Here is a 25,825-nt window from a genome sequence, read left to right on the forward strand (position 1 = left end):
TCAGAACAAATTCTGTGCTATTGCTGTCACTAACCAGAGATTTTAATCTAGGCTTTCAAATTCTTACAGGTTAATCTCAAATTACACATGTGCTTTACCATGAAAAACCAATTAGTACATCCTTGTGAATTTTATTTTTTTGGGTTTCTTTTGCCTTTGAGGTATATATATATATATATACACATACATACATACATACATACATACATACATACATACATACATACATACATACATACTTTTTCTGGATAGTTAGTTTTTAATAGCTATGTGGGCCATTAATAATGCTTAGATATACAATAGGGACAGATCCTCGTGGCTGATATTAAAGAGCAAATCCTAATCAAATAGCCTCCAGGTCCAGGACAAGAAGTTTGTGATAGTCTGCTGCTTCACCAGAGCCCATTCTTACGTTAGTTAATTTGGACAGAGAAACAGTTGCACATCAGGGTCTTGATCACTGAAAAACTATAACAAACATTCAAAATTGGCAAAGTGATGAATGGAACTTTGGCTCAGTGATATTTAAATTGTATAATTACAGTCTTACTATTACAGTCGTATTACTACAGTTTTACAGTCCTACTATGTCTTGATCTTTCAATCCTAGTCTATTGCACCACAGAGGAATCCAGTAGAGAAAGTTGGAAGGGAACTTTCATTTTGTCTCTTAGCCAGGTCTCCATAATACATGTCAGACCTGTGCTTTCATCTGGAATTAAAGCCAGGTGAATAGAAGGGTAATAAAATACTGGAAATAAAAGTAGACATCATCAAGATTATGATTTATTATATGATAACATATAGACATGAAAGCTGGACTATCAGAAGTTTGAATAAAGAAAAGTCAATACTTTTTGAATTAATGTTTCTGAATAAAATCGTTGAGATGTGTTTGGATCAAAGAAGAAAATAGTTCAGTACTACATCAATTGAAACCATGCCGCTGGTGCAAAACACTAATACTGAAAATGAAGTGTAGACATTGGACATATAATTTAAAGGCACAGATCACTGGAGAAGACCTGATGCTTGAGAAAATAAAAGGTGAACAAAAGATGGTTGACAAAAGACAAGATGGCTAGATATTAGCATGACTTTATACGAGCTGAAATAACCAGTTACTGTTGTACCAGATCTCTTGAAAACTGCAAGGCAGTTATTATTTTCATATTTTTTCCCATCCTTTGCTGATCATACTATAGTAAAAAAATCTCTTATGTTGTAATATTCCATTCTTTCTGTTGGACTTTAACCCAAAACATTGTAGTAAATATCTTTTAAGAATGGAAATACACATGCACAAAGAAAAAATAAGGCTCATATAAATTAATCGTTGTAATTGAACATATGAAATATGGTTTTGGTATAAGATTAACTACTGATAAATCTAGGAATCATATTTCTAGCAGCTCCTGGATCAGTTACTCTCACATTGTTACTAGCGGTAACAGGCCTCCCCCCCATTTTTTAATCTTAGATGCTGACGGTATTTGCATAGACTTTAGCCAGTTAAAAAGAAATGGAAACAAATAAAAAGCTTATATGTTATAATATATTATAACATCTATTATTAATATAATATATTAATTATTAATATATTATAATATATTAATTGGATATCATTATAGCCAATTAATATAGTTATTGCATGCTTATGCTTATATATATATGCTTATATATTATATAGTTACTTTCATGCTTATGCTTATATATAGTGGTGTGACAAAATAAATAAATAAATAAGGGTGCTAAATAAAAATCTGTTAAAATGAGAGTTTACTATATTGCATTACTGTTAAACAAAGATGGAAGTATTTTGATATATAATTCTCTAATTTCTAATCTGCATGCAATTTGATTTTTTTATCATATAATTTATATAGTGATCAAATCAAAACAGATGCCTCCCAGTGGCTTACAACATTAAAAATCTACAACATATAAACCCATAAAACTCCATCCTTCCCATCCCAGTTAGATTTGAACTAAGCAAATAGACTGATCTCAGCTCAATGCTTGGTAGTTCAAAGGCTCATACTATATTTTAAGACTACCATACTGGATTGCAAAAATGCAGATTCCATTTGAAAGAAGTCCATTTGATGGACATTGCCTCGCAGATGACCCCCACCCTGTCAAAGACCTTGGAGTTTTTATATCTAACGATTTAAGTTCCAAAGCCCACTGCAACTATATAGCTAAGAAGGCTCTAAGAGTTGTTAACTTAATTTTACGTAGCTTCTTTTCCAAAAACACCACTCTACTGACCAGAGCATATAAAACATTTGTTAGGCCAATTCTCGATTACTGCTCTCCTGTCTGGAACCCATATCATATATCTGACATCAACACAGTTGAGCGTGTCCAAAGGTATTTTACGAGAAGAATTCTCCACTCCTCCGAAACTAATAAAATACCTTATTCCACCAGACTTGATATCTTGGGTCTAGAAAATTTGGAACTTCGTCGCCTTCGACAAGATCTGGGTTTAGCATATAAAATCATCCGTTGTAATGTACTTCCTGTCAATGACTTTTTTAGTTTCAATAACAATATCACAAGAGCTACCAATAGATTTAAACTCAATGTCAACCGCTCCAGTTTAGATTGCAGAAAACACGATTTCTGTAACAGAATTGTATATACTTGGAATGCATTACCTGACTCTGTAGTTTCTTCTCATAACCCCAAAGGCTTTATTCAAAAACTGTCCACGGTTGACCTCACCACTTTCCTAAGAGGACTCTAAGGGGCGTGCATAAGAGCACATACGTGCCTACCGTTCCTGTCCTACTGTTTCTTCCCCTATGTATATATATGTTTTTAGTACCTCGTTTCTCCTCATATATACGTTCATATATTATATAACCATTTATGCAACGCTTGTATATATATATATTGTTATATTGTTATGACGAATAAATAAATAAATAAATAAAATAAATAAGAATTAGAATGTTCTGCATTTCTTTGTAATTTAATGATAGTACATAAATTTTGCAGAATGATTATTCTACTAATTGCTAACAATGCCTTGCCTTCTTGTGACTTCAGTTACAGAAGGAAAAACAAGTACCATTTACTGGAGCTGTGAAAATGTGTGGGGCAGTTTTAGTAGACTTTGGCTTTAATCAGGCTGTGTGAATAATTCTTGTCACTAAGAATTAATTAAATATATTACATATCCAATGGAAGTTTCATAAATATTAAACAAGCACAGGGGACTTAATAGTTTTTATTTCTGGTGTAGTGTTCCCCTACAACCTTTGAACTCTGACTCTTAATATAGCTTACCTCAGCCTCCAACAGTTCTTTCCAAAGGTTTTCACAGCTATTTATTGGTAACAACTTCCATATGTGTGATAATAAATGTGCTGACATTTCAGCAATCATGATGCTAGAACTGAACTCGACAGCAGACAACATCCTTGTATACTGCTCATACTATATGATCTCTTTTGTGATTGGACATATGTGACTGGGGTTTGGCCACTATTATCCAACCTACTTTATTGTTTACAAATGCACAGGACAAAAACTGCTTTTGTTCTAATATGTCAATATGACTTTATTTCTGCCAACAGGGGTAGCACTTAACAACATATCTGGGCCTAGAAGCTAAGCAGGGTCACACCTAATTAGTACTCAATGGAATAGTGTTAGCTAGCCTAAGAAGCTGAAAATAGAACTCATTAGGAAGCAATGACAAATTACTTCTGTATTTTTGCCAAGAATGGCATCTCCATTAATGGATATGTCCATTAAGTCACCAAGAGTTGGGTTGACTTGAAAATTTTATTTTTTCATTCAGTTTGACCTTTAAGTCTGATCAATTTTGAGACACTCAATGGCTTGCAAAACAAATTATTTACAAAATAATGAAACCATAGCAAACTTTGTCGTTAACTGAAATTAAAACCACTAACTGACAGCATTTCAGACCTGAATGACATTGTGCCAATTAATTAATTAAAAACCTTACAGAAGAGCTGCGTTTTGACCGATTTCTAGAAGCGTTTCATTCTATCCATCACTTTTTTTTGTTATTTTCTTCTTAATTGACTGGCATAAATAAAAATCCACTTTGCTTTACAGATTACAATGGAATCAATTTCATGGCTACATCTAAGTTAAATTACAGCTTTTACCTTTTCTCTTGAAATGGAACAGTAAGTGCTGCAATGAAATATTTCCTGTGTTATTCTGAGTTCCTATAATTCCTATCTGAATTAAATTATGTATTCCCTTTTTTTCTGGCTGTATACACATATGCTGAATCCTATCATTGAAATAAATAAAAATCGATGAAAACATGGATGCTTATTTTCAAATATGAGTCTTGTAGTTTGCACACAAAATGAATTAGATTTTACTTACATATATATAGAAGCAAGGGACAAGAGTGAAACAGACATAATAAGCTCAGTACAGGTAGTCCTCAAGTTGTGACCATTTAAAGTTACAACTGTGCTGAATGAAGAGACTTAAGACCGTGTGAATAAAATCCAGTTGCCTGGCAACCAACTGGCAGCATTCCATGGTTACAGGATTGCCTCTTGCGCTCTTCCTTGCCTGCTTCCCTCAGGAAAGCCTGAATGAGAAAGAATGGGAAGCCAGCAAGGAAAGTCACAAGTCGCTGGTATAAGTCCCTTTTCCCCATCCTCAGCCTTTTGCCAACATTCCACTTTGCTCACACACAAACTTCCCGCACCCTCTTTTCCATAATATCTCTGCAGTTGCATATTCATGTATCCAATGCCCTCCTTCCATGGCATCCCTGCAAATGCAGACCAACACACCCATCTTATTCCTGAGCTTTCCTGTGTTTGCACACATCTTGCACTCTTTTTACTTGTCTCCCTGTGCTTGCGTACGTGTACGCAAGCACAGGGAGTGTACGTATACACAGGGAGTGTACATATACACGTGTACGTATACACTCTTCTCCCTCTTTTCATAGCTTCCTTAAGATTGCCCATACACTGTAACACACACATACCCCTGCACCCTCTTTCCATAGCCTTTGATTGCCCACATGTACCCTGTCTTCTCTTTTCACAGTCATTCTACAATTGTGCAGAATGCACCCTCATTCCTCAGCTTTTCCGAGCTTACATTATACCAAGCATCCTATCCTCTAACATGTGTGTGTCATTACCCAGCCTCCCAGGATCTCCCCATATTTCTATGGTATCCTATACTCCTTACCTGGGATTCCCTCTGCTTCCCATTTAATGATCACAACCTGCATGCTTTGGGGTTACAGTGACAACCAGGAGCACATGGTTGCCATTGCTAAGCAATGCCGCAATGTGTTGTCATGCTCTATGACTAGATCACTTAGCTATGGCAATCCTGCTCCCAATTACAGTCATCATTTGAGGACTACCTATATAGCTAGGTTATCTGGGCTTCTTAAATCCCTTGAAACTAAGAGAACGAGGGCAGCTTTCTAAGAACTGGAATATTTTGATTTGCTAAATGATTAAAAGGTTTAATTTAATAAAGAACTAATAAACTGTCATAATTTTAATTTATAAAACTACATATTATAAGCATTATCATCAAAAGCTTATCGTGTACTGAACTGAGTATGATCTGAAAGCCTTTGACCTTCTACCAGCCAGAATAGATAATCCTAATTCTCTCCAGATATGTGACCCAGAAGCCGTAACTAGAAATTAATTTCATGGAAGGTTGGGATTAAAGAGTGGCTATCTGAAAATAAAACATATGATCTATAGTTGAAAGGATGGGATAGGTCTAATTAATAATGAAAGTATCAGCTGGGGATTTATTTATTATCTCACTGCAGTCAAATGCAGCTTTCAGCCATTTATAAAACATATAGAAAATTTATTTAGTAATAAATAAATAAAATAATGAAAACACAATATAGATAAAATGCCTAATTAAAAACATCTATATTGGTAAAGCCACAAGACAATCAAGTATCATATATGAAAAATGTGCATACTGATATTGAATTAATATATTTGCTATTTCTAGAACAAATAACAAATTTTCTACCATTTTTAACATTTTCTGGAATAAATTCAGGGAAGGGTCCAGTCTGATTTTCACCTAAACTCTGTTTCAAAAGACTAAACTACTGCTGAGTATTTTTTGGCTTTAGCCCTCTTTAGTTCATAGAATAAAGAACTATTAACTGTGGCTTTTTTGGTTAGGTCAATTCCAGTAAATATAGGTGCCCATGAAGATAACTAGGTGACAGGTCATGAAGGACTTTCTAGATCAAAGCCAGCATTTTAAATTCCATGCCTATAAAGTACAGGGCCAAAGGACAGCAATATTATGGTCCCAGAAACTGATTGCACATGGACCACTAAATTCTGGACCAATACTTTAAACTGGTTTTTAAAGGCAGCCATATGTAGAACATATTCTAGATAATAGTATGAGAAAATAAGTCCGACCAAGGGACTTTTTAAAAAAAAAATGCAGATTAAAAAATGTCAAGAATTTGATGGGGAAAGTATAAATTAAGCTGTGAGAGCTGGTCATATATTTGAAATTAAATATTTTTAGGTTGGACTGCAAATCTCTATTGATGCTATTAGATATTTATGAGATAGTTACTATTACACTAAACCAGTGTTGGTGAACCTTTTTGGCACCGAGTGCCGAAACTGGAGCACATGCATGGGGGTGGGAGCACCGGAAACCGGAAGAGCAGCTCCCCTGCACACGTGCACGTGCCAGGAAACTGAGTTTCTGGTTTCCAGTGTGCACATCAGTAGTGGGTTTCACTTACCTTTGCTACCGGTTCGCAAATGTGAGTGCGTGTGCAAAGACCAGCTGGCTGGCACGCATGTGTGCACCGGAACCCGGAAGAGCAATGGACAACGGTTGGCGTGCCTGGAGACATGGCTTTGCATGCCACTTCCGGCACGCATGCCATAGGTTCGCCATCATGGCACTAAACTATTTATTTATTAGCAGCTTAATTCTGGGCCATGACAAATCAATACATTTTAGGAGACAAGACTATAAGCACATTTATAGAATCATTTCAATAGCCATGCATTTCTGTTTTGTATTTTTAAAAGGCATAATTACCGTATATACTCGAGTATAAGCCGAGTTTTTCAGCACGTTTTTTGTGCTGAAAAACGTCCCCTCGGCTTATACTCGGGTCTATACGGCTTATACTGGTCTATACGGCTTATACTGAGTTTTTTTTAAGCCCTCGGCTTATACTCGAGTATATCGGCTTATACTCGAGTTTTTTCTTTTTCACATTTTACCGGACGGCGGGAAGCCCTGCGGTGCAGTGAGAGGCGGGCGGAGCCGCCTGCCTTCTCAGCTGAGGGAGGGAGGGTTTCCCCAACCGGTAGGTGCCTCATTTCCCACCCTCGGCTTATACTCGAGTCCCCAGTTTACCCCAGTTTTTGGGGTAAAATTGGGGACCTCGGCTTATACTCGGATCGGCTTATATTCGAGTATATACGGTACCTTTAGTTTGTTCTTATAACTAAAAGAATTTATGGATTTTTGTGCATTCACAGGTAATGAATGAGATTGTAATAAAATTGTAGGAAAACCCTCCACCCATATCATCCTTACTCTGCTGTTTATCTGACCTTTCAATGAACCCCAGACAGTAAAACAAAAGACCACTGAAGCCTTTTAACACCCAGGCTGAAACTGATAAAGCACATCTTTACTTAGGTGAAATTGTCCAATACGAGCAAATTAACCAAATAAGAAAATCCCTTGAAGATATGGAAATTTTTCACACATGTACAATAAGATTCCCTAACCCTGGACCCATCACTCAAGGTCACAAACTTGACACACAAAAGATAAAGATTACAAATGCCCTAGAGGGTCAGGCCATGTTTTGCCTCTACTAGCAGATCTGGTATGCTTTCCAGTAATCCCTAGAATGGAGGCTGATTTTCAATGCTCTCTGAGGACAATAGAAAGGCTCCTCTATTAAAGTAACCTTTCCAAACTCTAACTTTGAATAAATTTCAATTGCTTTGACTGTTATGCTCTTGAATAAAATTCAAGCAATTGTCCTGTGCTCTTTAGAAGACCTGGATCAAACCAAAAATTTTCTTCTCGCAAACTAAAGAAATAAATGCTTATTGTTTATTTGTAATCAGTCTCAGCACCTTTTCATCTTGTCATGAAATGTCAACAACTCTGGAGATGCCAGCTTGAGGAGAGCTGGCACTAACTAATAATTATCTTGACAAAAATAGTTGATAAATATAATAGTAAAACAGAATAACAGAGTTGGAAGGGACCTTGGAGGTCTTCTAATCCAACCCCCACCCAGGCAGGAAACTCTACACCATTTCAGACAAATAGTTATCCAATATCTTCTTTAAAACTTCCAGTGTTGAAGCATTCACAACTTTTGGAGGCAAGTTGTTCCACTGATGAATTGTTCTAACTGTCAGGAAATTTCTTCTTAGTTCTAGGTTGCCTCTCTCCTTGATTAGTTTCCACCCATTGCTTCTTGTCCTGCCCTAGGTGCTTTGGAGAATAGCTTGAATTCCCTCTTCTTTGTGGCAGACCCTGAGATATTGGAACACTGCTATCGTGTCACCCAAAGTCCTTCTTTTCATTAAACTAGACAAACCCAGTTCCTGCAACCATTCTTCATATGTCTTAGCCTCCAGTCCCCTAACTGTCTTTGTTGCTTTTCTCTGCACTCTTTCTAGAGTCTCCACATCTTTATTACATCATGGTAACCAAAACTGGATGCAGTATTCCAAGTGTGGCCTTACCAAGGCATTATAAAGTGGTATTAACACATCACGTGATCTTGATTCTACCCCTCTGTTTATGCCGCCTAGAACTTTTTTTGATAGGTTGGACTGTTTTTTCCTTTTGCACAAAGGGAAGACAATTGCAAAAAATGTGTTAAGTAGTTCTGCTTTCTCCCTGTGCTTGTCACCTTCTTGCTACTTTCTCCCAGCAATGGACCAATTCTACTACAATCCCAGCAATGGACCAATTATACTACCAATTATAGACAAAGTACTACATTCCTTTGTCTAAATATTCCCATTGAATTTTTTTCTAAGTTTAAAATTTTCTTGTCATTTACTTTTATGTACATATATCTGTGTAATAGCATTCCATGTGCTTCAGTGTACAGTCAGGCTGGCCACATGACTTTGGACAATGCTGGCTCTCTTGGCTGAGAAATGGAGATGAACACCGCCCTCTAAAATCAGATATGACTTGACAAGGGAAACCTTTACCTTTACTTTTATCTGTGTCTATGTATTATAGAAAATGGGGATAATATTTTAAGTTAGCATTTGAATTCATTTTTGCCAAAGGATATCTTTATGAATATATTAGCTATTCTTTTTGGGTCAAGATACACATTTCTTACCTATAAAGTATTTTGTTCATTTTCCCCTGTTAAAGAAATATTGGTACGAAAAGAACGTGCCACTTAATTTATTTTGCCATTTCTAATTCCTTTGAATGTTAATTGACTGAATTCCTGGTTGAGTGATCCAGTAGTTCAAATTCATTCATTAAATTAGGTATTAAGAGTTGTAAACCTAATCTTGCATAGCTTCTTCTCCGGACAGATTACACTACTAACCAGAGCATACAAAACATTTGCTAGACCAATTCTCGATTACAGCTCACCTGTCTAGAACCCACATTTCATTTAGGACATTAATACAATTGAGCGTGTCTAGAAATATTTTACAAGAAGAGTCCTCCACTCCTCTGATCACAACAAAATACCTTATGCCACCAGACTTGAAATTCTAGATTTAGAAAATTTATAACTATGCTGCCTTCGGCATGATCTGAACATAACTCATAAAATCATCTGCTACAATGTCCTTCCTGCTGAAGACTACTTCAGCTTCAACCACAACAATACATGAGCACACAATAGATTCAAACTTAAAGTGAACCGCTTCAATCTTGATTGTAGAAAATATGACTTCAGTAACAGAGTTGTTAATGCCTGGAATTAGAATACCTGTCGTGTACCACTCCTCCGCTGACGGCCGGGTCGGGGAAGTCCGTATCAAGCGTGCCTCTGCAACTCTGCCAAAGTCCTATCAGAGTTTTCAAGGCAGGCAGGAGACCAGGAAGTGACTTCAGCAATCCAAGTTAGACTTTGCCTGACTCAGAGAATGCCAGAAAGCAGATCCTTTATATAGGCCATGGGGTGTGGCTCCATGACTCAGCACTTATCCAGGCATGCCCCTCCCTTCTTTTTGCTGACGTCGCCTCTCAATTCTCCGGAAGCGAGGATCTCTCCAGCCTCCAGCTGTTGGTAAACTGAGCTCATGACTGGCTTCACATTCTTCAGGCTCACATGCTGTGGGGGAGGGGTTTAGTTGTTCCGTTTGCCTGGGCATGGTGCCAAGACTGGGGGCTGAAGGCACGTCAGGCCCTTCGTCTTGCTCGGCCTGTCCGGGCATGGTGCCAGGGCTGGGGCCTGGAGGCATGCCAGGACATTCTTCTGAACTATCAGCATCCGGCAGGAGATAAGAGGGGGCCGGCTGCGGCAGGGGGAGCGGGCAAGACACAACAATACCTGACTCTGTGGTCTCATCCCAAAATCCCCAAAACTGTAACCAAAGATTGTCTACTGTTTACCTCACCCCATTCCTAAGAGGTCTGCAAGGGACATGCATAAGAGCACCAACGTGCCTATCGTTCCTGTCCTAATGTTCCCTTTGGTTGTATTCAATTTGTGTGGTTATTTCATGCTTATACTAATATATATTGTTGTGTTTAACAAAATAAATAAATAAATAAATAAACAGAAATATTCACACAGAGAACATAGATAAAAAGGAAATAATAAGCCATTTCTTTGGTTACCTTTTCCACGTGTAAGATGTTAAGTTTGCAAAATATACAGTATAGAATGTATAGATACTATTTAATAGTGTTAATTAAAATTATAAATAATTAAAATTTTAAATATTGCAAATGAAACTCACCTGTACCAAGACAAGTTATAGAATTCATCCAGCCCATTCCCATTTGTATTGGACTACAGTAGTTGACTTGAGAGAATAAGTATAGAGGACACAATGTGAAGAATGGATGGTATAATCCAGTTTATATAAAGGGTTGCAAATAAAAAATTTTCACATCATCTGTTGCCCAGTTCATTTTTTAACTAGGACTTTTAGAGGTTTTAATGTTTTTTTAAACTTATTTTTTGTTCATTAATTTTCATGGAGAATCTTCATGATTTTATTTGTTTGTTTCCTTGTTTTGTTTTACACAAAGGTTAAATTTTCAAAAGTATGTGGCAGGTTTCTGGCTTTATTTTTACATGGTGGCAAAGGTTTCAATGTGACTGTCCTGCTTTTTATTTTACAGCAAGTTTTTCAGTGGTTTGCTGTGGTTTTCAGGCTTCCAAAAATTAGATACCATGAACAAAACCTTTTTCGTGGATTTTTCTCAGTACAGAAAGGATAGGCTCAAGGGAAGCTGTAGTATAGTGAAGATGGATGGATGGACGAATAGATGGAAAATTGTCTACCACAATAAAGCAAAACTCAAGCCAGAAGAAATTATAGATAAATTTAATGCATATGAGGTAGATGAATACAAGCTGTTTTCACAGGGGAAGGGCATTGGAAGACAGATTTTGGTATTAGAGTAGTTGTGATTAAATTATGATTAAAGCATTTAAAAGTATGTCTATCTTCCTATTGTAAGATAGATCAGGATTATATTATTCCTATATTGTTATAGTTAAGTTTGCTGCTCTACTACACAACCTTCTCTAAGTAAGAGATAATTTTATAAAGTACATGAAATAGTTATTATTAGATTAGACAGGGTTATTAATAGGGGTTTGTATCAGTGATATGTTAATATATTTTATCGGCATGATAGCGAAATATCTTTGTTCCAAAATTATTATTAATTTTGTACTTATTTATATTAAATGATCCATCTGTTTATGTTAAGACTGGAGATGTAGAATAGAAAACAATGGTGAAGCAATAATTAAAGAAAGCAGAATATCTTACATCCTGAAGAAGCTGTTTTGCTGATGTTTGCTAAAAAATATAATAATTGCTGTTTTTCTTCTATATAACTTTGGTTTGTTATCAAGGGTGGGAACAATGTCTAACTATTTTATTAAAAGCTATAATAGCATATCTGTACAAAGAATTTATGTAACATTTAGTGTTTAGTGCTAGAATTGATAAAAGAATATTTGTGTTTATTGTATGTCCTGTTTTCAAGTTTGGAGCATTCACAATACAACTGAGCTAAGGTATATAGCAACATATATAAGAAAGAAACCACAAAAGGTCTATAATCTAAGATCATGATTGGATATATTTTTTTTTAAAATTATAGTTGCTTAAAAGCATGTAGTACATTTGAAGGATTAGAAAACATTACCGTTAAATCTGTTTATATTATTTTGCCATGTGAAATGGACTAAGATTTCAGTTCCAGACATTTTATGTTTCTGTCTCAGGGCTGTAATCTCAGTAATGTATTACACTTCATTGTCCCGGTGAATTTGTTGACAGACAGTAATTGGGTCACTGCATTGAAATACCAAGTGTAGGCTTAGAATTCTCTTGACTAGTTGGCATGACAACCATAGTGGTCGATTAAACATGTGCAGAGAGACGTCATCAGCCTATGGTTTTTCAATGCTGCAAAACAGATTGTTAAAAGGAAAAAATATTTTAATGAGCATATAAAAAGACAATTCCAAAGAAAGTTTTTGATGTGTTTTTTAACATGGCAATCTTCTAGGCAAAAAAAAAAAAAAGGGGGGGGGGTTGGGGGGGAAAAAGCCCACTCACAGAAAAATAACTAATGTTGAATTGCTTTCTCTGAATCTGAAACATAAACACAAAACAAAATAAATTTACTCTATAAATCATCATGAACAGCAGATAAAAACAACCTAATTAAAATATGTGACATTATTTGTCTCTGGGAAAAAATAATAATTTCTAGTGCCTTATTTAATGCAGCTTAAAACAAACAAAACCAAAACTAAAAAGGCCACTGTGCAGAAAAATCAGTTCAGTTTAATCTGGAGCACCTTTCTCATGGATAAATTAAATTGCTACACAACATTCCTTGGGCTGGAAGAAAAGGACTCCTGCATAGCATTTGTGGCCATAATTGCAAATCCTTTTCCTGCCATTCACTATTCCTATATGAGCAGTGAATAGTACTGTGTTTTTTTCCATACTGCTGGACAAGTTAAGGAAAGGGGATGGTGGATTCCCTTCTGAACAACCTTCACCTTTTATCAAGGAAACAGCCAGCAATCACCTTTCCAGACATAGACTTACAACAGCAGTGTAGCCATTTGTCAAGCTGCTTGGCTAACAGGTGACAGGGTTGTGGGAGAAAAATAGCTAAGTATGAGGTGGTGGTGAGATGAAATGAAAGGTAGTTTTCTCTTGCTCACTCAATGTTAGTCATACGTCAAAAAATCACTCAGCATGTATTGGTGATACACACCATAATCCACAAAGCTCAGGATTTGGCAATTCACATGATTAAGTTGGTACACATATGCACTAATCCATGGGTTGTTCAACTATGGTTAAGTAAATAAGCCACAATGTACTATTTTAGTTCATAATTTTAAAGATCAGAACATGTAAATGTTCTAGACAACTTGCTAGATCAAAGAAAATAACACCACTAATGTTTATGTGATGCGTGACTCTTTGTCTAAAGCAGTCAAGTCTGTCTGTCTTTCTTTTTCATTCTTTTCTTTTTTCTTTATTTTATTTCATCAAGCACTTTAAATCAGATGCAAACATATAGATTACTTTCTATGTTCTACCAGATACTGGGTATTTCTTGTCTTTATATAGTATTTACATATATGGTATAACTGCCTTGAGGAAGACAATCTACTTTTATTTAATTCTAGCCTGAATTTTTAGTGAAATGTTGCACCAAAATGCATTCAGCACTTGCCATAAAAATATAAAAGTAGTACTAAAGTTTCACTATGGTCTTAAGTCAGGATTGGTGTGCTGTGTTCCTGAATAGTGATAATAGCAACAAGAGGTAAGGAAATTAACTTATACAGTTTTTGAGAAAAAAGCAAAGCTGCTTTTTAATTTTAATGTATTCATCTGACATTTAAAAATATTTGGAAGATGATAATCTTCAGATTGTAATTTAATCTTTTGTCATTTCAGGAGTTGATAGGACAGCACTAGAAGGTAAAAAGTGGTTTCAGCATGAATGCATAATTTGTAAGAGTGGAATTTAATAATAATGGATTATTTAGTGAGAATCCAATGTTTCAAATTTCAATCTACATAGACACATTTTATGTCCAGATATCCACACCTTGTTTAAAGAGACATCCCATGTGGAACAAAAAATTATTATCAAAATATAAAATTAATCAAATTCGCTGTTCTCTGTCAGAGGAAATTCACACCAGAGGTGGGTTTCAGCAGTTCTGGAGAACCGGTAGCGAAAATTTTGAGTAGTTCAGAGAACCGGTAGTAAAAATTCTGACTAGCCCCACCCCCATCTATTCCCTGTCCCCTGAGTCTTAGTCGATTGGGAGGAAATGGGGATTTTGCAGTAACCTTTACCCTAGATTGGGGAAGGAATGGAGATTTTACAGTATCCTTCCCCTGCCATGCCCACCAAGCCATGCCCACTAAGCCACACCCACAGAACTGATAGTAAAAAATTTTGAAACCCACCACTGATTCACACCTATGTTGCTGGCTACAATTTATACTGAGTATAAATGTAGAAGTTTTACTGTTATAAGGAAAAAATAAATTGAACTTATCTAACATATGCACTAGGTTTATATGAATTAATGTCCCATGTTTTAGAAAGATATGGATAAATTGATTTTTAAAAATTTATGAAGTTATTTTTATGAACGCTTTAAAATATAATACATTTTTGCTAACATTTGTTGAGACAGCTGTTGATTTATGTTGATGCAATTTTAATGATGATTTTTAATGATGGTGTTGTAGCATTAACAGATAAATTTGGAATTTTGAGAATTTTAATAGTAATAGCTACCCTGTAATTCATGGGGTCTGTCTATTGTTGATGGAATGAGATCAAAGAGATGAAAAGTGTGGCTGTGAACTCCACAGGAAAATCAATCATGGTTTATTAGCAAAGAACAATAAATTATGGCTGTATTAGGGCCCTTCAATTGCATCACCAAATGTAAAATTTCTGCTGTTAAATGCATTCAAATAAATTTAGAGCAGAGGAAAAAAGGGGAGAACAAAAATATGGGGGGTAAAAGTCATGTTCATATTTATTTTGTTCTGTGACTTTACCAATTGAACTTCTCAGTCTTGAAGCTATCAAGTACAGCTTCCAATCTTTGAAGAGCTGCTTGTACTTTCTTTGGAATCATATGGGAACAATACAAGAGTGTGGATGAAGCAACAACACAACAAACTATAATTGTGCATCATTTTCTTATGATGTGAAAAATTATTCTGAGGGTTTTAATGTAGTTATACATTTTGCTTTTAGAGCAGCAACTCCAAATCTTTTGTGTGGTCCACAGAACAGGGATTAGGGACCCTTGTTTTAGATCATATACATACATAGACATTTTGAAGACAATTATTATGAGAAAATTGTAACAATAAAACCAAGGACAATTTTAAAAAGCTGGTTAACTGTATTGATCAGGTGAACTTGAAATATGTATGACTTTATGCATAAAGTCACGTGTGGTATTTTGTAGTATTTTCATTTTGTAATACTTTCTTGCAGTTTCTCTATGGATCACTTCATCTTTTCTCAGTTGTTAATGTTCAATGTTCAGTATTTGTTATGTAGCTATGTTAAATGTTGTCTCTCACTCTTCCTTTTGCATGCTTTGGTGTTTGTCCAGGGAGTCAGGTTAAGATCCCTCAATCCTTGCATGCTAAGATCCACTTGCTGTTGTAAAGCTATATAAGTGCTTCAAATAGAGGCAGACATTGGAAGCTCTTTTTTTGGAACTGTTAAAGCAGCCACGTCTTGTTCCACAGTTGCATAGCTGCTTTGTGAACTGTTCCCCACTGTGTTTGAATGTTTGTGCATATTCAGTCACTTGGCTCATTTTTTCCCGGAAAGGAAAGTGGCTGTGTAGGTAAACATATGTGGAGACTACTGGAAAAAGCTTTTTAAAAATTTGCATAGCCTCAACAGGTGCTAACTAAATAACAACAGAATTACACAGAGCTAGCATATATATTACAAAATAAATAAATATTAAATTATACATACACAACCAGTAGCAAAAGAGCCAAAGCTAGCATAACAAATGAAAGCAAAGAAGTTGACGTTTTATGTTTCTAAATTACATATTGGAAAAGGAGTAAAAATGATGTTGTACTACCGGTAAATATAAGAATATAGATATTCTACTCTCTATATAAAATTCCATAAATCCATTGGAACTTCTGCATATGAAAAGAACTATAATTATGATAAAATCTTGCAGTAAAATACTAGTTTCATATGTTCAGATCATAGTTTTATTTTGTGTATAACAAGTGTTTACTTCAAAATTTAATGTTGATATTTAAAAAATTGTATGAGATCTGAAAATAAATTAATAAAAAGACATTTATGATGGAAAATGTTTCTTCAATCCAGTGCAACGGACTACAGGGGTAAAGCTTATCTTTAAGAGATAAAATGAGATTCTGGGGATTATTGCAGGATCGCCAGTTGGAAGTTGATAAAAGAATTTCTTAAAATCAGACACATATTGTATGATTTTGAATAATTCTACTCCCACTGCAGAAGCCTGGATGTAGCTTTCATTACAGGAAGGTTTCCAAGCCTCCAAAAATGATTTCAGGCATGTGATAAAGTTTTCTCAACAGCAATAAGAAAGTTTTTAAAAAACTGAAATACTGTATAAAATTATATTTCCATAGTCATTTAAATAATTTTCTATCTAAAAATTATAGTACTTGTTTTCTATTATTTGATATTGACTTGATTTATTGATTAAAATTGTATAAATTATAAGGTATAGGATAGCTGCAACCCTCTATCACAATTTTTATGCTAAAATTGCAGTATGTTATATATAGACTTTTATGAAGTTTATATCCTCTTTAGCTAGTTGAGAACTTACTCCAATTTTTTCAGTGTTACTGGTTCAGATTAGCACTAAATTGATTCTTCTGTGTTTTGGGAGCTAGAATCAGATGGTCTATCATCCATTATTTAGAGGAATTCACATGTTTGTTTTTATTCAGTTTTATTATTTGATAAAACGGTTGTGGTTATTAGAAAATTTTACAGAAAGATTAATTACAATGAATGAAACTTGAATTTGTATGTGCAGTTCTATACTAATAAATCTTTGTTAATATGTTTGTTTGTTTTACAATTTTGTATAATTGGTTTTTAAAAAATCTCTGATGTTTGATCTTGCATTAAGATAATACAGTGTTCCTTAGATTCAGGAATTTTCCATACTTAAACCATCCATTTCCCATGTTTATTTAAATCAGTTGTATTAGTCATGTACTTATATTTTTTTCTGCCTGCTTGGTGTTTACACCTTTCAGATATGGGCAATAGGACAGGGAGAGAGGAAGAAATCTGCTTGGTTAACATGCATCTCACTTGTCATCGTTTAGGTAAGCTGTACATTTGCTCTTTTAGTTCTTCATCAAATAGGGTTTTCTGTCATATGCATAAAGACAAAACTTGGTTTGCATAGCCTAATTTCTATGAACATAGTTTCTCCTTCCAAAATAAAAAGGAACAATAATGTTACATGAGGAGCTGGCCAGAAAACCAGTTGTAAGTTGGGGATCATGGTTATGATTTTGATAAGAGTGACTTCAATATAGTTAAAAAATTCCATAGATGTTCTGTACTGTAAACTTGACTTGTGTTTCTACTTCAAGAACTAAACTTTCTACTATCATCAGAAGGGCTGAAGGATGCTGTATTTATTAGCTTCATATTATCTAATCTGATTTGCACACACTAAGGCCATGAGCTATGTAGGACCCAGGTACTTACGAGACCGCTTGCTGTTACCCTATGCCTCCCACCGACCCGTACGCTCTCATAGAGAGGGTCTCCTCAGGGTGTCGTCCGCCAAACAGTGTTGGCTGGCAGCCCCCAGGAGTAGGGCCTTCTCTGTGGGAGCATCGACGCTCTGGAATGAACTCCCCCCTGGCCTACGTCAAGTGCCTGATCTTCGGACCTTCCGTCGTGAGCTAAAAACATACTTATTTATTCAAGCGGGACTGGCATAATAGTTTGATTTTAAATTGGGGTTTTATTAATATTCTTAAATATTTTAAATTTAATTTTATTTATTAGCCGTTTTTGTAATTTTGATATGTTTTAATTTGTTTTAATTGTACATATTTTGTATTTTATCTCCGGCTGTACACCGCCCTGAGTCCTTCGGGAGAAGGGCGGTATAAAAATTCAATAAATAATAATAATAATAATAATAATAATAATAATAATAATAATAATAATAATAATGCTTCATCCTCAAGATTTGCATGTAAATAAAATAAATTTCAATTTGTGTCCTTGTGTATTTTTTGGGAAAGTGACACAAGACACACTACTCTAAGGTCAAGTGTAACCCTAAGTTTTGTTTAAATTGCACCCAAAATTTCACTTAATGTACAGTGTTTGCTGCATAACTTTGAGATTAATGTCCTTGATTTAAATCTGTATCAGCCAAAAAATTGCCTACGAATTTAACTTCGCTTTTCTGGTTGCATCAATCGCACATACAGTACATTTTATCGTGATCACTTATTTACTAATAGCTGTTATTTTCTTCACAAGATATAAAGGAAACTACAGCCCATCAGGATTGTTCCCAGAGTCAACATCACTCAATAGAAAGTGCTTAAATTTGCTTTCTTGGCTTTTTCTCCTGGACAATTTCCAAACCTGGAGTACCACAAATGTAGATGAGATGCTGATTGGAAATTCTGGGTCCTGCAGTCACACATTTGGGGAATATCTGATTGGGAGCCTCCAGCAATGGATTATGACATTAATTACTATGGTTAGTAGGTTAGCCATATTGTACAGGGCAGGGGTGAAATGCTCCCGGATCGGACCGGCTCGCACAATCTGGTAGCGATGGCGGCTGCTGGTTCGGAGGACCGGTAACAAAAATCCCTGGCCCCGCCCCCTGCCTCTGCTGAGCCGCACCATCAGCAGAGGGTTTTTTTTTTTACTTTTTTACTTTTTTACTTTTAAAAGCTGGTTTTGCTTCAGCCAAAACAGGCCTTTAAAAGTAAAAAAAAAAGCCTTTGAGGATTCCACCCCTCAGCTGAGATCTGCAGAGACTTTAAACTTTTTTTAAAAAAATTTAAAATCTCCTCTGGCGATCTCACCTGAATTCCTCATCAGCAGAACCATACTTGTACTCCTACTTGTAGAAAACATGTTTTCTACAAGTAAGAGTAGAGATTCTAAGGCACTTACCTGATTACTGATGAACGCATGGCTCTTTTTCCAGCCCCAAAGCAGTTTCAGTTTCAGCCAGACAGAATCAATCGCTCAGCTAATCTATTTCCTCGGTGATCAACTGGCTGGCTTTGCTGGCTGAGGAACTCTGGGATTTGAAGTCCACAATAAAATAAAATAAAATAAAATAAAATAAAATAAAATAAAATAAAATAAAATAAAATAATAAAATAAAATATTTGTGCAGCTTTCTGAGATTTCCTGTATTTCTGTAGTGTTTCACTCTAACTACACAAACAGACAAAATCTCAGAAAGCTGTATGTTGCATATTGTGTGTGTGTGTGTGTATGTGTGTGTGTTAGTTGTATGTGTGTAAAGTGAGAAAGTTGGTTTTTGAGCTTTTTGTGGCTGTGTGAAATGTGAAGTGCAGCTGCTTTTACACTGTGTGTGAGTCAGTTGTGTTGTGTTATGTGTGTGTAAAGTGTGAAAGTTGGTTTTTGAGCTTTTTGTGGCTATGTGAAGTGTGAAGTGCAGCTGCTTTTACATTGTGTGTGAGTCAGTTGTGTTGTGTTGTGTGTGTGTAAAGTGTGAAAGTTGGTTTTTGAACTTTTTGTGGCTATGTGAAGTGCAGCTGCTTTTACATTGTGTGTGAGTCAGTTATGTTATGTTGTGTTGTGTTGTGTATGTGTAAAGTGTGAAAGTTGGTTTTTGAGCTTTTTGTGGCTATGTGAAGTGTGAAGTGCAGCTGCTTTTACATTGTGTGAGTCAGTTATGTTGTGTTGTGTTGTGTATGTGTAAAGTGTGAAAGTTGGTTTTTGAGCTTTTTGTGGCTATGTGAAGTGTGAAGTGCAGCTGCTTTTACATTGTGTGTGAGTCAGTTGTGTTGTGTGTGTGTAAAGTGTGAAAGTTGGTTTTTGGTACCTCTTATTGTTTTTTTATACTTTATTATTTTTATTATTTATTGTTATTGGCCACGCCCACCCAGCCATCTGACCACCAAGCCATGCCTACCAATTAAGCCATGCCCACAGAACCGGTAGGGAAAATTTTTAGATTTCACCCCTGTACAGGGCTTGCATCTTTTTGAGCACAAAGCATTTTTGGGGGAGGGGAGAAGGCTGCCATATTGTCTCCTTCTACCTGCAGCATATCTCAGCATGTGATCATTCTTGCCTAGGCTTAGAAGCTAGGCAAAATCACATACAATTAGTTTTACATAATTGCTTCTCAGCTAGAATGTCTCGAAGGAATATCCCAGGTGTAGGCTTGACTTTCAACTGGGGGGGAAAAAGAACCAAGGCAAGGGTAAACCTCTTCTTACTCTTGATAACACTGGATGAAATCAGCAGTAGTTGAGCTTCACTTGGGGGCTGCTGTACTTTTTTTTTATAAAGCAAAGATGCAGGATGAACTTGGCCTCTTCTCATATTGTACTAAAAAATGAGAATCACAATATATATCACCTTTCCCTGGTATAAAAAAGGAACATTAATGGAAATGATAATAGCATTTATTAAATGTTATTTTAGGAGGGGGTATTTGCCTAAAAAGCAGGGAAAGCAAAGAAACAAATTTCTTCATGTAAAATAATTGAAATAAGTTATCTGTTAACAGTTTATTTACATGGTATATTTAAACTGAGCATTTATAAATGAGACATGAATAATTTATTCAGTATATGGGGAAAATATTACTTGTCTTCCGTTTACAGTTTGAATATATAATGTAGGCAATAGAAATACTGAGGGTAACCACATTTAAGTGCACGCAGTTGATTGCCTGAAATGTGGCATGAAAGTAGGACAGTGATATAAAAAGGTAGCAACTTTATTGATCATTTTTATTCCACTTCACATTCTGAATAATTGTAACTGATTAAAAATAGCAGAGATTGTCATCAGAGGAACAAGGGTTAGAAGAAAGAAGAACTACCAAGTTTCCATATTTGTTATTAGAATAGAATCAAACAGAAGATGCAGAATAGAAGAAAAACAGCAATAGAAGGATACTTATGACAAAACTTGGTAACTGAAACCTCTAAGCTAGCTGCATTAGCCAGGTAGAGGTACTTAGACCTGTAAGCTTCATCAACATACTTAAGAGAATTCTGTAGAATGTGTGTGTGTCTGTCTCTGTGCAGATGTGTATATGTTTGTGTGTATTTCTCTCTCTCTCTCTCTCTCTCTCTCTCTCTCTCTCTCTCTCTGTGTGTGTGTGTGTGTGTGTGTGTGTGTGTTTAATGCCAATACAAAGTAACAAATCCTTCTGTTGTTGTTTTTGAAAGCTGAACACTGGGACGGAAAAATTGGCTTAAATTTAATCAGAGTATTTTGTCAGATTTCCTTGACTTTGACATCACTGTTACAACAAAAAGCTGTTACTTACTTTAACTGCAAATAAACTCAGTGGAGGTGCTGGCTGCATGGCAATCATGGGAGAGTAGTTGAAATTGCCTAAAAATATGAAGGCATTAAGAATCAGGATATGCAGCTGGGATTTTTTCCCCCTTTACTGTAGTATTGCTCAGAATTGCTCAAAAAGTTTACAAAAAGTATTTGAAAAGAGAATGTTCTATAAATTTCACCGATATAATTTCATAAATATAAATTTTACTGGCTATAAAATTTATGGAACAGATGAATTAGTATTAATGAAAGTGGTGCTTTGTGTATTAAAAGATTATTGAATATAGCTCTTTAGAGTAACAATAAATCCAATAATTATAATGGGTGAAAATCACTGATTTATTTTTTTAAAAAATGCCAGGTATGTACCAGTGGTGAAATCCAATTTTTTTTACTATCAGTTCTGTGGGCATGGCTTGGTAGGCATGGTGTGGCTTAGTAGACATGGCAGGGAAGGATACTGCAAAATCTCCATTCCCATCCCACTCCAGGGGAAGTATACTTCAAAATCCCTATTACCTCTCCACTCCTGGGGGAAGGATATTGCAAAATCTCCATTCCCACCCCATTCTGGGGCCAGCCAGAGATGGTATTTGCCAGTTCTTTGAACTACTCAAAATTTCTGCTGCCGGTTCTCCTGTCAGAACCTTCTGGATTTCACCCCTAGTATGTACTATCACCCTTCACAGAAGCATAGATATCAATCTTGCTTCAGAGACCATAGATATCCACAAAAGAGAAACAAGTCTGGTGAATACATGCATGCATACATACATACATACATACTAAGTTCATTATATTAAATAAAAACTACCCAGATATATCTGCATTTAAATCAGGGGTATCAAAATAAAGGCCCACAGCATCCGGCCCATGGGGTGCTTGGATCTGGCCTGCGGGGCCACCCTGGAAACAGCGAAGGACTGGCCCATGGTGCCTCTGCCAGCAAAAATAGAGTCCAGGGAAGCCATGTGCAGCCCACCTGGGCTCTGGTTTTGGCTGCGACAGCCACCTGCAGGCCTCTGCCAGCAAAAACGGAGCCCACAGCCTCCCCAAGCTTCATTTTCATTGGCAGAGGGCTGCAAGTGGCCATCACAGCCAAAAATGGAGCCTCAATGAGTGATGTCGAGGTGATCACGCCCACCCTGGCCATGCACCCCCAGACCCCCAAGGTTTTGACTCTAATGTGGCCCTCAATGAAATCGAGTTTGATACCCCTGATTTAAACAGTGTTTCCCAAAGTGTGGTCATAGCCGCCAGCGGGTTGCATAGAAGTCCTTTTTTTTTTTTTAAATTTACATTTATATCCCGCCCTTCTCCGAAGACTCAGGGCGGCTTACAGTGTATAAGGCAATAGTCTCATTCTATTTGTATATTTACAAAGTCAACTTATTGCCCCCCCACAACAATCTGGGTCCTCATTTTACCTACCTTATAAAGGATGGAAGGCTGAGTCAACCTTGGACTGGGCTTGAACCTGCAGTAATTGCTGTGTTTTAATATCAGGCTCTTACAGCCTGAGCTACCATGGCCCCTTTTAAGGCAGACTAAACAATTGCTCAATGCAAAGTGACAACTCCAGAACTTTATCAGAAACTTGTGTGATATTTTTGCTTTTGTTTTTTTAAAAAAACCAAATTATATTTCAATGTAATGAGGAGCAACACTGCATGGATTACATGGGGTTCTTATACAATGCTCTGGCCATCTGACCTGACACTTTCTGCAGCAGGAATACATACAGAGGGGAATGGAAGTGGGGCAATATATTGCAAGGAGGGGAAGAATTGGAGGTGTGATTTATAAGCACCAAGCACAAGGTTAGAAGTAAACAAAGATGTGATTCACAAGCATCCACTCCAAACTACAATAATGCCAAAATAACAAAATACGCATCATAACATCACAAGGCAACTTTATACTTTGCAATAATATTACAAATAAATAGATAAATGAGTTTGTATGGCACCATTGCAACAAATATTTTATTACTTGTTTATTGTTGTTTCCCTGTGGACGTTATCTTTATAACCTGTACAGCAGGACGATTCCTGCTCTAGTTGTTATCTCAGTACAATTACAATGGGAAATTGCCAGAAGCAATTGTCAGTGTTTTGCAAGCTGCAACATTTTAAGAGAAGTTGGTTTAAGGCAAGAAAACAGTTACCTCACTTGCCATTCCAATTCTTGGTGAATGAGAATTTCTGTATTCACAATGCAGCTCAGATTTCTGGAATTATACGAAAGTAAACAACCCTATCCTACCCATTAAAAATAAGCTTTTAACTTTTATTGGAATCTTGTTTATTTCTATTATTTCAATTTTTTTTTAATTTTTTAATTTTATTTTTTATTTTTATATTTTACATATTTTGACATATAAATAATCTTTAATCATTAAAAATTGTATAATTATTTGCATTCCAATTCTCATGAAATCATTAGTTTTATTCATGTGGGGCAATCACACAAATTCATTTTAACATTTTAAGAGGTCAAAGTATCACAAAGTTTGAGAACTCCTATCTTACATGGCTGTGAAAATGAGAAGAGAACCAATACATTTTTAATTAATTGTAATCAGAATTTAGTTAAGGAAAGTTAAAATCATGACCATAGTGATATGGTCCAAATGTAATATATACAAGCAATAGCTTAATGTCAAAGAATTAATAATTATTTGTTAACTGAATGGCAGAATCTAAAAAGTGAAGTCCTTCCTGAAAGCATGAGAGTATTTAAAAGAATTAAGAATCAATATCTATCTATCTATCTATCTATCTATCTATCTATCTATCTATCTATCTATCTATCTATCTATCTATCTATCTATCTATCTATCATCTATCACACAGTCATAGAGGATGCCAACACAGTTAGCCATATCAAAGAAGCATACAGGATCTCTTCTAATCAATTTCCTAGAGAAAGCTGCCTGGTGGAAATAAGTTAATTCTTTCTTTGATTGTAGATGGATAGGATAGGATAGGATAGGATAGGATAGGATAGGATAGGATCAGTGACTTCCTGGCCTAATTGGCTAGTTTTCTAGCATCTTATAGAATGTTTCAGTAAAGAAGATATGCATGAAAATTATTGTACTTTCTAGGAAAACTATTGCCATTATTTATGGTGAAATATTGATTGAGAAATTGGGACATTTCCTGAAAACTCAAGTGAAAGTGAGGCGCTTGTGATTATGACTAAGATTTAATTTTAAAATACAGTGAACATGATATATATTTGCAGTTAAATTAAGGATGTCTTAAATGATAATATTGCCTAATCCTTATTCTTAGTTTATTATTTCTTTGGATCTCTTCTTTATAAATTTAATGTACACATTGAAAGCTGACTCCAAGTACTTCAAATGAGGACATATAAGCTTCCACCAGAAAAATGAATAACTGTCTGTTATCAGCAAAATTATACATACATACATACATACATACATACATACATACATACATATATGTATATATATAGTTATATATGCAGGTTTTGGTATGTTCGGGTCTTTTCCCGTGTAAGATTGGAAGTATTTAGGCAACGTTTCGATGAGATCTCACTCATCATCTTCAGGCTTTGGCTTTGTTTTTATGTGAGCAAAGTGTGGATTTTAACAAAAACCACCTAGAAACTGAATTACACACACTTACAAACATACTAATCTCAAACGGATTCCAAAGAAACACAATTACAAACCTAATCCAAAGAGACTCTCAGCCCAAAACCCAAGACACAGAACAAAACAATGACATCGCCCTCCTTCCATACATCAAAGGCACTACAGACAAAATCAACAAAATTCTCCACAAACACAACATCAAGACAGCCTTCTGCACAGACCAAAAAATAGCCAACATCTTGATAAACCCCAAAGACAATATCCAGCTAGAAAACCATGGAGTCTATGAAATACCTTGCAAAATCTGCCCTGTAACATACATTGGACAAACTAATAGGAGAATAA

At 35.7% G+C, this 25,825-nt stretch overlaps 1 protein-coding gene across 5 annotated transcripts in view; it reads left to right on the forward strand.

Annotated features, from left to right (window-relative positions):
- GPM6A (glycoprotein M6A) overlaps window positions 1-25,825 on the forward strand; it is a 223,267-nt gene that overhangs the window by 133,410 nt on the left and 64,032 nt on the right. For 2 of the 5 annotated variants that reach the window (XM_058193478.1, XM_058193479.1), the window contains one exon: window positions 17,559-17,630. The exons of 2 other annotated variants lie outside the window; for them this stretch is intronic. In XM_058193478.1, coding sequence (XP_058049461.1) covers window positions 17,559-17,630 — 72 coding nt within the window. Of the gene's footprint in view, window positions 1-14,188; window positions 14,208-17,558; window positions 17,631-25,825 lie in introns of those variants that run through there. One more of the 5 variants, XM_058193480.1, reaches the window with a different exon arrangement.

Source organism: Ahaetulla prasina, chromosome 8 (assembly GCF_028640845.1).
Source record: "Ahaetulla prasina isolate Xishuangbanna chromosome 8, ASM2864084v1, whole genome shotgun sequence".
NCBI classification, from domain to species: domain Eukaryota; kingdom Metazoa; phylum Chordata; class Lepidosauria; order Squamata; family Colubridae; genus Ahaetulla; species Ahaetulla prasina.